The 13,539-nt window shown below is 40.8% G+C and overlaps 1 protein-coding gene across 1 annotated transcript; it reads left to right on the top strand.

The window, feature by feature from the left end:
* The first annotated feature begins 4,219 nt into the window (after nt 1-4,219).
* Nucleotides 4,220-11,342, top strand: LOC112221222 (mitochondrial glutamate carrier 1). Its single transcript, XM_024383382.2, has 10 exons — nt 4,220-4,353; nt 5,736-5,869; nt 6,097-6,222; nt 7,057-7,112; nt 8,506-8,596; nt 8,746-8,864; nt 8,971-9,163; nt 9,296-9,450; nt 9,561-9,636; nt 9,773-11,342. The coding sequence occupies exons 2-10, from the start codon at nt 5,847-5,849 to the stop codon at nt 9,930-9,932; spliced, it is 999 nt and encodes a 332-aa protein (XP_024239150.1). The 5' UTR covers nt 4,220-4,353; nt 5,736-5,846; the 3' UTR covers nt 9,933-11,342.
* The last annotated feature ends 2,197 nt before the right edge of the window (nt 11,343-13,539 follow it).

The following is a 13,539-nucleotide window of genomic DNA, read 5'->3' as shown; positions in this document are numbered from 1 at the left end:
TACCAGCCAACTTGACAACTGTGGGAAGCACTGGAGTGAACATGGGCCAGCAGCCCTGTGGAACGCTTTCGACACCATGTAGAGTTCATGCCCAGACAAAGTGAGACTGTTTCGATAGGTACAACTCAGTATTAGGTACAAAAATAGGTACAACTCAGTATTAGGAAGGTGTTCTTAATGTCGTATACACTTGTGCGCCACCCTATGCGACTCCCAATCTCAGCCAGTTGTGATACAGCCCAGGATCAAACCAGGGTCTGTAATGATGCCTCTGACACTGAGATGCAGTGCCTTAGACTGCTGCGCCACTCAGAGCCCCCAGATATGACTGAAACCCATGACTGATTGTTTAGATATGTTAATAATGTAGACACATGTAACCTTGGTGGGATGTTCATGTGACTTGCCTGAGATTCCTTCCATATATGTATTTCAGAGAACATGCAATGAATCTCACTTACAGCAGTGATGCTAAATAAAAGATTTGATTCAATATTTATGTTTTAAAGATGTTTTGTGATTTAAGGACTTTATGACTTGTTTTAAAAAGAAAAAGCATTAGTAATTTAACATTATACATATTTTATAACATCCCTTACTTACCCAGCTCGTCTTTGACCCTTGACCCTGTGTGTTGGCTCCTGTACTGTGGTGGCTAATGATTGGAATATTAATTAATGAACAGTTAAGCATCATTGTCTGTGTTTGCTTTCCCATGTTAAGGTTTATACATTGACATTATGTTAGGGATTATAGCACTGCAAACATCCAACTCTTTGTAATTGTTTTATTTGGCACAAGGACATTCAGATAATTCAAGTCTCATTCACTCTCATTCACTCAGTTATGGTTAGCATTATTTTGGATAGCTTAATGTAAACCATTTTATATAATCCCCCTTTCATGCTTTTGTAAAAAAAATCCCTACATGCAGTGCAGTTCAATTTCAATGATCTTGTCCTAGTTAATGTGTAGGCCTATTAAAAAGCAGTTGAAGAGTCTACCCATAGTAATGAATAAGATAAGGATCTCTGTGATCCTACCCATCTGATATATTTGACTCCTCATGCCATGTAGGATTTGGCCTTTGTCTATGTAGCCGATGTGAAATGGCTAGCTAGTTAGCGGTGGTGCGCGCTAGTGGCGTTTCAATCGGTGACGTCACTTGCTCTGGGACCTTGAAGTAGTGGTTCCCCTTGTTCTGCAAGGGCCGTGGCTTTTGTGGAGCGATGGGTAACGATGCTTCGAGGGTGACTGTTGACGTGTGCAGAGCGTCCCTGGTTCGTGCCCAGGTCGGGGCGAGGGGACAGGCCTAAAGTCTATACTGTTACATCTATATTAAGAACACTACTATACCAATAACACACTAAGTTTAAAGTTTTGTTAGTCCTATCTTATGTGGAGAAAGTCTGTGCAATGTCCAATCATAGGTACTTTACCCAGTGGTGTAAGGTACTTAAGTAAAAATGCTCAGTATTTTTTACTTTTACTCCTCTACATTCATCAAGAGAATAATGTAGTTTTTACTCCATACATTTTCCCAGACACCAAAAAGTATTAGTTCTGTTTTGAAAGCTTAGCATGACAGAAAAATTGTCAATTTATCAAGAGAATATCCCTGGTCATCCCTACTGCCTCACAGACTCACAAAACATACATGCTTCATTTGTAAATTATGTCTGAGTGTTGGAGTGTGCCTCTGGTTATCGCTGAATTTAAAAAACAAGAAAATGGTACCTTCTGGTTTGCTTAATTTTAAATAATTCATACATTTACTTTTGATACTTAAGTATATTTTAGCTATTTAATTTACTTTTGATACTTAAGTATATTTTAGCAATTACATTTACTTTTGATACTTAGTATATATGAAACCAAAAACCTTTAGTACTCAAGTAGTTTTCTATCTGGGTGACTTTCACTTTTACTTGAGTCCTTTTAAGGTATCTTTACATTTATGCAAGTATGACACTTTGGTACTTTTTTAACCACTGCCTATACCAAAGATACTTTTAACTAACCCTCTGTGTATCTACTCTCTGGCTCTGTGAAGATGTAAGTAGGAATTGATCTTGGATGAATAATCTTGTTGATGTTACCATCCCCAAATCTTCACGAAAATTCCAAACTAACCTTAGATCAGCACCCAGGGGCAACTTCAGCCTTTAATCCAAATCAAATCAAATCAAATCAAATTTTATTTGTCACATACACATGGTTAGCAGATGTTAATGCGAGTGTAGCGAAATGCTTGTGCTTCTAGTTCCGACAATGCAGTAATAACGAACAAGTAATCTAACTAACAATTCCAAAAAAACTACTGTCTTATACACAGTGTAAGGGGATAAAGAATATGTACATAAGGATATATGAATGAGTGATGGTACAGAGCAGCATAGGCAAGATACAGTAGATGATATCGAGTACAGTATATACATATGAGATGAGTATGTAAACAAAGTGGCATAGTTAAAGTGGCTAGTGATACATGTATTACATAAGGATGCAGTCGATGATATAGAGTACAGTATCTACGTATGCATATGAGATGAATAATGTAGGGTAAGTAACATTATATAAGGTAGCATTGTTTAAAGTGGCTAGTGATATATTTACATCATTTCCCATCAATTCCCATTATTAAAGTGGCTGGAGTAGAGTCAGTGTCATTGACAGTGTGTTGGCAGTAGCCACTCAATGTTAGTGGTGGCTGTTTAACAGTCTGATGGCCTTGAGATAGAAGCTGTTTTTCAGTCTCTCGGTCCCAGCTTTGATGCACCTGTACTGACCTCGCCTTCTGGATGACAGCGGGGTGAACAGGCAGTGGCTCGGGTGGTTGATGTCCTTGATGATCTTTATGGCCTTCCTGTAGCATCGGGTGGTGTAGGTGTCCTGGAGGGCAGGTAGTTTGCCCCCGGTGATGCGTTGTGCAGACCTCACTACCCTCTGGAGAGCCTTACGGTTGAGGGCGGTGCAGTTGCCATACCAGGCGGTGATACAGCCCGCCAGGATGCTCTCGATTGTGCATCTGTAGAAGTTTGTGAGTGCTTTTGGTGACAAGCCGAATTTCTTCAGCCTCCTGAGGTTGAAGAGGCGCTGCTGCGCCTTCCTCACGATGCTGTCTGTGTGAGTGGACCAATTCAGTTTGTCTGTGATGTGTATGCCGAGGAACTTAAAACTTGCTACCCTCTCCACTACTGTTCCATCGATGTGGATGGGGGTGTTCCCTCTGCTGTTTCCTGAAGTCCACAATCATCTCCTTAGTTTTGTTGACGTTGAGTGTGAGGTTATTTTCCTGACACCACACTCCGAGGGCCCTCACCTCCTCCCTGTAGGCCGTCTCGTCGTTGTTGGTAATCAAGCCTACCACTGTTGTGTCGTCCGCAAACTTGATGATTGAGTTGGAGGCGTGGCCACGCAGTCGTGGGTGAACAGGGAGTACAGGAGAGGGCTCAGAACGCACCCTTGTGGGGCCCCGGTGTTGAGGATCAGCGGGGAGGAGATGTTGTTGCCTACACTCACCACCTGGGGGCGGCCCGTCAGGAAGTCCAGAACCCAGTTGCACAGGCCGGGGTCGAGACCCAGGGTCTTGAGCTTGATGACGAGCTTGGAGGGTACTATGGTGTTGAATGCCGAGCTGTAGTCGATGAACAGCATTCTCACATAGGTATTCCTCTTGTCCAGATGGGTTAGGGCAGTGTGCAGTGTGGTTGAGATTGCATCGTCTGTGGACCTATTTGGGCGGTAAGCAAATTGGAGTGGGTCTAGGGTGTCAGGTAGGGTGGAGGTGATATGGACCTTGACTAGTCTCTCAAAGCACTTCATGATGACGGATGTGAGTGCTACGGGGCGGTAGTCGTTTAGTCTGTCCCAGCCACTTCTTACAATTTCAATTTAATACGGGGATTTATTGTTATGGTAAACATATGTTTACAATGCCAAAGCACGTGAAATAGTTCATGAACAAAAGTGAAATAAACAATAACAAATGTACAGTAAACATTACACTCACAAAAGTTCCTGAAAAATAAAGACATTTCAAATGTCATATTAGGTCGATATAAAGTGTTGTAAGGATGTGTAAATAGTTAAAAGTACAAAAGGGAAAATAAATAAACATTGGTTGTATTTACAACTAACGAAATAAAAGGACAAATGAACCGTCAATATGTACATTTGAAAACGACGATTGGATCAATTTGAACTCTCGTTGCGACTAGTTGGCCCCGCCTTCATATTTAATTAAGTGATGGAATTTTCCAGTATGTCATTCAGTAAGTTTCACAACTAACGACAAGACAGACGATACTTTAACGTACTAGAACGACATATCTCATCTGACATTTATTTCAGGTGAGTGTCTTTCGCGTTATCAAATATAACTATTAGCTAATGTATTAACGGGATTGACACTTTCTATGTCATCGTTGCTCAATTTCTTATAATGCATTTTTGAAAGAGGAACTGCCGCGGCTAGCTAGTTAAAGTTAGGTTGCAAGTTAACACTAGCTTGCTCTGAGTGTAATTAAACAACCTATTCGAATTTTAAGTATTATTATTATTATGTTTATACATAGAGAAACTTGATTAATAATCTTACAGTACCGTTATACATATACGGAAGATACTGAATTAACGTTGGCAAACGTCATTTCCGTATAAATAACAGCTAACTAACTTAGCTAGACTTGGTAACTTAATTAGCTAAGTAAATAAGGCGCAATAGTAATGAAACATATTCTTGCTATTATTGAATAAGATTACGTAGGGAAAAATTATAATAGTAGCTGGTTGGTTAAGTTAATGGATGGGGCTGGCAAAAATGTAGCTAACTAAAGCTAACTACTAATTTGACATTTTATGCATTTAGCGGACACTCTTATCCAGAGCTATTTACAGTAGTGAGTGCATTCATTTTTATACTTGTTCGTAATGGTCCCCCGTGGGAATCAAACCCACAACCCTGGCTTTGCAAGGTCCATGCTCTACTAAATGATCTAGTATGTGGTGCAATGATTCACCATACATGATATAAGCTATAGTTTAAACCATGTTTTGAGGCTATACTGTGCAGCTTTGCTTAATATTTAAGTTCTTTGCAAACATTGGAGTAAAACAAGCTTATATTTTGGGTTCTGATGGGGTATGACAGTTGAACTTAGCTCATAAGTAATATTCTTCAACAACCAATGGCGATGTGTGTGTAATATATATATGTATGTATGTATGTATGTATATATATATATATATATATCTATATATATAATTGTGTGTGTCAAATTAATGTAGCAAACAAGGATTCTAGCTTTAAATTAAAGTGAAATGGCTAACTAAAGTTAATTATTAAACTGGTTTGGGGTGTAGTAAAGTTACAAGTTAGACTCAAGTTGAATCTTGTTCACGTCCTGACCTGGAATGTCTTTTACCCTAGCAACTGTGCCAAAGATACTGGAGTTGATGCCTCAGAGTCATGCAAACTGATGCCCAAATATAGACTTCCTGTTACTGAGCGTGTATTGAGAGTCACTTTTCACCTCCAGTAAGAGGCAGGTTGTAAACCCTTGTGATCCTTTGAGGTGTGAGTGGGTGGAGATTATCCAAGGGGCATGTTGCTGTATGTGTGTGGGATAGGCTTTGTGTGTATTAGGTTTAATTTTGTGTGTGTGTGTACTCGTGCTCAGGACTCTGACAGGCTTGTCTATATATAAATAATCTCCCTGGCTCTTCCTCTCCAGAACTCTAGCAGCAGCTCATCAGCACTTGATCTACTGACCACTACGATCGACTTACGACTAGCTAAGATATTACGGTTCCGTTCTACATCTGTTACCTATCTGAAAGTTACCATGGCTCACCAGCAGCAGATCAGGTACTGTAACTGTGGCTTTCTCTCATCTGTCTTGAGCGTCTTTCACTTTTTTACTCAATATATGCAATATTTAGAGAGTTGCTTAGTTTTTTTTCAGTGTTAGTAACCCAGGAAAATGTTTTCATCAATGTATCCTTCCTTTATGTTTTATCTATTTCAAGTGCCTTGAAGGTGTGTGTGTGTAATGCCAATCTGAACCTAATCTCAAACGGTTTTATTTTTTCCAGCCTTCCCGCTAAACTGATCAATGGTGGTATTGCTGGCATTGTTGGGGTCACCTGTGTGTTTCCCATCGACCTTGTAAAGACCAGGTTACAGAACCAGAGGCAAGGTCATCAGATCTACAAGAACATGTGAGTCTGTCCTCCCTTTTCATGTCATGCTGTGTGGCTGCATAGCTAAATCTTGATAGTTACATTCATTTGACCGTTTTTAAAAACACCACAAAGGACATGGAATTACACTAATATAGGATGGGATATCTTGATGTGCGGCTGCTGTCATGAGAGCATATACTTGTGCCCGGCTTTGAGTCCCATGTCTGTGACGACCGACTGCCGTCATTGGCTCATTCTTCCTGTTGAGTAATCCTGAGGAATGTGTGAGGGGAGTGGAAATTTCCCTTTGCTCTGTGCACCCATTCAGTTGGCATCTTCACCCTAAACCCCTTGATGTTACTTAGTTCTGACTGTCTGTTTTATCTATAGACAGGCCTGGTGCAGTAATTGTATAATTGTGTAACTGCCGATTATGGATTGTCCATCATGAAAAATAGTTGACAATTTACCTGATAGCAGCAAATGGATATAAGCCTGGTTTACATCAAACAGCTTATATAAGCAGAGATGAGGGGATGCAAAACTAGGCAGTTCTAGAATTTTGTGGAACAGACATCTGACTGAAGATGGGACGTCTAGGCATTAAAAAAGATTGACACTTGTGGTCGAGTCCGCTTCCGCCATAACATGGACTCTTTACAACGTGATGAGACTTTTGTTGCTATTGTAACGGTTCTAAACAGTGACTGTAGTCATTTGCCTGACAAATAATCTTCACCAAAAATTCCATTACCGTCACAGCCCCACCTACACGAACGAGTAGGTGGATCTGCTCCCTCGCGAGCCCTGAAGGAAGAAGACGTTGTGATAAATTTCCCTCATTCTGACATCATGTGTTTTCTCTCTTAGGCTGGACTGCCTCGTTAAGACTGTTCGATCAGAAGGATACTTTGGCATGTATAGAGGTAAGTCATTACATATTTTGTCCTAGTTTTATAGTACGGGTTCTATATTTAGTCAACAAGGGGGTTATTAGTGAAATTGTGACCGATTTGTAAGAAAATTATTTTAAGCTATAACTGATCTGGATTTAATTATTTGCTTAAAGTGAAAGCAGTCAAGTTGCTGTTCAATCACAATCAATGCAGTAGTTTCTCATTATTGATATCAGTAATTATATTCTGATGTGATCTCAAAAGTTGATTGATTGTCACTGCATTGTACTTATGTAGTGATGTTTAAATGCATCATTAGAAATTGGCTTGTACTCATTTATTTAGATTTGAATGAATGACACATGGTAGAATATTCTCCAAACCTTTTAAAAGCGAATGGTCTAATTTTCAATTGATGGCATGATTGATGCAATGTTCACAGTGAAATGCATTACTTTAGCTGTACTGAAACTAAATACTGTATGAAACACATTTGTGTTGGGCAACATCATGTACATAGATAGCCTAGTGTCTTTTGTGGAGAGGCGGTTGGAGTTAATTTTATGGGACTGCATTTGTGTGAGGAATGCTATTTTTTTTTTTTTTTTTTTTTTTTTTTTTTTTTTTTGCATCTGTTTTTTTCCATGTTACAGACCTGCGTCCCCCTGGGAAATTGAACGGCTAGCCGATATGGCACAGCCACACTGAAGGCAAATCATTTAATGGTTCTTACAATAATGCTTTATTTCAACGAGGCAAACATTTCCCATTTGTTCAAAATTTTGCTCCTTCATGTCTTCATATCAGTGAACCTGTTCTTTCTGCTTTTGACTCCTTTCGCTTACTGACATTTCACCAACACTTGTGACCATTGCCAAACAATGCTCTTGTGAAAATGTATGTCGTAGTAATGGCGGCTAAGGTGACTTTCATTCTCGTCTATCCATTTCCCACTGGCATGTAGGCTAGCCTATGTCTTCATGTAAAGTCTTCTTCCCACATTTCTTTTCTTAAGAGAAGTTGGTCTTCCAGTAGATTAGCCTAAGCTTTTTTCATTTTCTCCTGGAACTTACTGTCTTCTTTGCATCCCCTTCTTTAGTGTTGTCTGAACTCTGTTCGCATTCCTGTTCTGCTTGCTTCTCATCATGTTTCTCATGTTTTAATGTAACTCATTAGGTTGACTTATGCTTGAAATAATCCCCCTCCATGATCATGCCAGAGCAGCCATCTTGTGTGCTTCTTGTCTATTTAATTTAGAAACGTGTGTATTAGATTGCTAGCTATTACTGTACAGTCAATGGCATTGCATACTTAAATGGATCGATGGTGGCGGGGAATGTTTTTATTTGTAACATTTCCTTGTAAACACATTTTGATGTATGATTTTTAAGGTTTGATTAATGTTCAATTGTTTTGTCTTCAGGTGCTGCTGTGAATCTGACCTTGGTCACTCCTGAGAAGGCCATCAAACTAGCTGCAAATGACTTCTTCCGCCAGCATCTTAGCAAAAATGGGTAAATTACAGTTTGCATTGTGGACAGTGAAGATGGTAGATTTAAGAGTACAGTGTAGCTAATAGATATATAATGAAGTGTCCAACTAGTCATTGAAGAGACCAATCCTATCCCATGGATGCTTTCTAACCTCTGACTCCTTGTTGCAGGAAAGGCTTGACGGTGTTTAAGGAGATGTTGGCAGGTTGTGGTGCAGGCATATGCCAAGTTGTCATTACGACTCCTATGGAAATGCTTAAGATTCAACTTCAGGACGCAGGGAGGCTAGGTAAGCAAGTACACCGTATTGATTGATGGAAGTTATGTTACATGTGATTCCTACAGCGGCAAATATATCTTGTGCAAGTATATTCATGTCTTTTTGTTCCTCCCAGCGGCTCAGCAGAGAATGCCAGCCATGAAGTCTCCTACTAAGCTGGCTGCCACTAACACAGTGCTGAGCAGGTCCTACAACGTGGGGCCCAGTCCTGCAGCCAGGGCAGTGTCTGCTACCCAGATTGCCCGGGACCTTCTGCACACACAAGGCATCCAGGGCCTCTACAAAGGCCTCGGGGCCACCCTCATGAGGTAAGGGCTTCTTACACATTCATGTAAAGTCAAAGGCCTGTAGTCATTTTAATTGGGGCTGCTAGGCTAGAAAAATTGGAATAGCTTTAGAAAACAGATTTACAAACCAGTAAAATACTTCTCGTCTTTCAGAGATGTTCCCTTCTCCATGGTCTACTTCCCACTGTTTGCCCACCTTAACCGGCTGGGCCAGCCATCTCGAGATGAATCCGCACCCTTCTACTGGGCTTTCTTGTCTGGCTGTCTGGCTGGCTCCACTGCAGCTGTGGCAGTCAATCCTTGTGATGGTGAGCCTGGAATTTGTCTCCATTTGTGACCCACTTCTATTAAGCTAGCGGATGGGTCTTTTTCTTCTTCTTTTTTTTCTGGTCTAACAAGTTCCCGCTCTTTATTTCAGTTGTAAAAACGAGATTGCAGTCTCTGAGCAAAGGGGCCAACGAGGAGAGCTACAACGGTGTGGTTGACTGCGTCAGGTAGAGAGTCACTCTTTAATCATGCTATTCCCTGACTTTGAACTCGTTGCAACTTTACAACCAGTGTGCTCTAAAAATTGATTTACCCACATTCCTGAAATTCAAGCAGTGTTTTATTTCCTTTCTCTCCTTGCAGTAAGATCATGCGTAAGGAGGGTCCCTTTGCCTTTCTGAAGGGAGCAGGATGCAGGGCGCTGGTCATCGCTCCTCTCTTCGGCATTGCACAGGTCATGTACTTTATTGGCATCGGAGAGTTCATCCTGGACCAGTCACCTTTCAACTACTTGTCTGCATGAGACAAGACCAACACTACCTGGCTGTGCATGGGACTTTCTCACACGTTGCATGAAGAAGTATTTCAGCAAAATACTGGCAGCTATATTCCATCAGTATTTGGTACAGAAAAAATAAACTACGTAAGACTGAGGTGTCTGTCAGAGCTTTGGATCCTAGAAAAGAGAAAATTAAAAAAAACATTCTATAGTTCTTGACTTCCTGTATGGTCTAACAGCTGTACTGCACTTCCTCCAAATATTTTCCTGGCTTATTTAATGGGCTGTGAACAACGATTGCACTTGAAGGTGTCAGTTTGCTGAACTGCGGACCATGAAGTGCAGCAGTGGCCCTGGCTGGGGAGTCTCCCTGGTTCCTCTCCCTCTGTGAGGGGCCATTTCAACACAAACAACAACTGAACGTTTTTTTCATCTTTTTTTTGTTTTCTTTATCCATTGTTTATCTAAAAAATATTTGATAATTTATGATTCCACTTTTGTGCTGTTGGTTGAATGCCATAGTGTGGTGTGAAGATTTGTATAGGTCACAGGAGGTTGGTGGCACCTTAATTGGGGAGGACGGGCTCGTGGTAATGGCTGGAGTGGTGTCAAATACACACTTGGTTTCCATGTGTTTAATTCCATTGGTTCCATTCCAGACATTATGAGCCGTCCTCCCCTCAGCCTCCATTTGTGAAGGTATTTCATAGCCTCTGTCATGTTTTTGCAGTCATGTGATTTCAAGCTATCAGTCTGATTGACATATTTGAATTGTTAATTTAACTGTGGTCGATTGAGAAGGCTAAAGAAACACGTTAGAATTAGCTTTTTAACGTTTTTTTCAAAAGAAACCTCTTCAACTCGCATTTCACTGAAGTTTAGTTTGAGACAGAGGGACCAAGCACCTAGGGGTTATTCCACAGCTAAACCCCATGGTTCGCTGCCACAGACACTCACATCTTAGTTTATTTTTTACATTTTAAATACTTGAATCATTTATATTATGCATATTTATACATACATATACAGTAAGGTTGTGAAGTGGTCTGTTACTTCAGGGCTATAGACAAAAGTTCAATAATTTTAGTTTATAGCCATAATTTAGTTTATTTTATTAATGACATGCCCCTAAATGTAATGCACATGGTTTTGTATTTGCCTTAGCTGAGTGTATTGGCATTTTTCTCAGACTGACTGAGCCTGCCAGATAGCATCACCGACGCTATCTGCACCAGGTCATCTAACAAAATGACTGTTACATCCCTTTATGTTGTATGTCTAATTTTGATTTGTATGTATTTAAGTGATGCCCAGGTTGACACACAACCTGCAGTCCTGACTGTTATATCCACGGGACAGGCAGGTTTAGGTTCATGCAATGTGTGGATGACGGGCTGGTTGAATAAAGAGAACAATGTATTTAAAAAAAATCCATACATGTATACTTCTTGTGCAGTTCATCTAGTTTACATTGAGGTTTAACGCACTTGACTTAACGCGCAGCGCCATAACTTTATGACACTCATTACCATGTCATAATATACATATGCACAAAAGTATGTGGACACCCCTTCAAATTAGTGGATCTGGCTATTTTGGCCACAGCTGTTGCTGACCGGTGTATAAAATCGAGCACACAGCCATGTAATCTCCATAGACAAACATTGGCAGTAGAATGGCCTCACTGAAGAGCTCAGTGACTTTCATCGTGGCACCGTCATAGGATGCCTCTTTTCCAACAAGTCAGTTGGTCAAATGTCTGCCCTGCTAGAGCTGTACTGGTCAACTGTAAGTGCTGTTAGTGTGAAGTGGAAATGCCTAGGAGCAAAAACGGCTCAGCCGTGAAGTGGTATGCCACACAAGCGCACAGAACAGGAGGGCTGAAGCGCAAAAATGAATCTGTCCTTGGTTGCAACACTCACTACCAAGTTCCAAACTACCTCCGGAGCAACGTCAGCATAAGAACTGTTCGTTGGGAGCTTCATGAAATTTGTTTCCGTGGCCGAACAGCCGCACACATGCCTAAGATTCCCATGCTCAATGCCAAGCGTCAGCTGGAGTGGTGTAAGCTCGCCACCATTGGACTCTGTAGCAGTGGAAACCCGTTCTCTGGATTGATGAGTCACTTCATCTGGCAATCCGACGGTCTAATCTGGGTTTGGCGAATGCCAGGAGAACGCTACCTGCCCCAATGCAGTGCCAACTGTAAAGTTTGGTGTAGGAGGAATAATGGTCTGGGGCTGTTTTTCATAGATCGGGCTTGTCCCCTTAGTTCCAGTGAAGGGAAATCTGAATGCTACTGCATACAATTACATTCTAGACGATTCTCTGCTTCCAACTTTGTGGCAACATTTTGGGGAAGGCCCTTTCCTGTTTCAGCATGACAAGACCCCGTGCACAACGCAAGATCCATACAGAAGTAGTTTGTCGAGATCGGTGTGGAAGAACTTGACTGGCCTGCACAGAGCCCTGACCTCAACCCCATCGGGATGAATTGGAACGCCGACTGCAAGCCAGGTCTAATCTCCCAACATCAGTGCACGACCACATTAATGCTCTTGTTACTGAATGGAAGCAAGTCCCTGCAGCAATGTTCCAACATCTAGTATAAAGCCTTCCCAGAAGAGTGGAGGCTGTTATAGCAGCAAAGGGGGGATCAACTCCATATTAATGCCCATGATTTTGGAATGAGATGTTCGACGAGCAGGTGTCCACATACTTTTGGTTTTGGTCATGTAGTTTATGTCATAACAGCTGACATAATATGATCATAACACCTGTTGTGACATATGTGTTATGGCTGGTTATGACACCTACATAAGTGTCAAAACCCATATTTATTCAAATGTGTTTTTTCCCTGTCAAGAAGTTTCCTTTCGTTTGAAAGTTTGTTTCTTAAGTCCTTTGTTGTGATGAATTATTTACAGTCATGTTTTTTTCATCATATTTTAACTAACTTGTAAAAAAGATACTTAACACTCAAGAATCATTATGACCATCATAATCATATAAACCAGATAGGCCTGTCATGTGCATGCCCTTATGTCAGTCATCAGTCAAAAAGAGGGTGTCTTGTCCTGCTCCTGAAATCTGTTCCTGCGTTCATCCCTGTCATCAGAAAGAGAGCATTGGGGTAGGTGCAAGTCTGACAGCAATGTGTGCCCAATTACAACAATATTTTAATATGGTCAATTTCAGAAAATGTTATATAACACAAACATGCTGTTGAAGAGTAGGCTATGGTGTAATGGAATGTTTTGTGTTGTGTGGTAGGTTTTGACACTCTTATGTAGGTGTCATAACCAGCCATAAAATAACGCAATATATGTCACAACAGGTTCAAATATATGTGTCATGACAAGTTATGTCAGCTGTTATGACATATTATGACATGGTTATTATGACCGTTTCATAATGTGTTATGATGCTGGGTGTCCGGTAGTGTTACCGGTTTTTCATAATTTTTTACCTGGCATTAGTGCGTAAACCTAAGCTTTGGGGTCACCTGTATGTTAAAACTTCATTTGTCAATAAATGTTCAAGCGAAAAATGGGAACTGTACAGTACATTTTCTATATTTGCTGGTTGGGGTCGGGCATCAGATTTGACCATTATCACATTTGGTCAGGCG

The sequence above is a fragment of the Oncorhynchus tshawytscha genome, linkage group LG02, assembly GCF_018296145.1.
Source record: "Oncorhynchus tshawytscha isolate Ot180627B linkage group LG02, Otsh_v2.0, whole genome shotgun sequence".
Classification (NCBI taxonomy): Eukaryota; Metazoa; Chordata; class Actinopteri; order Salmoniformes; family Salmonidae; genus Oncorhynchus; species Oncorhynchus tshawytscha.
This window is presented reverse-complemented; position numbering and strand designations above follow the sequence as displayed.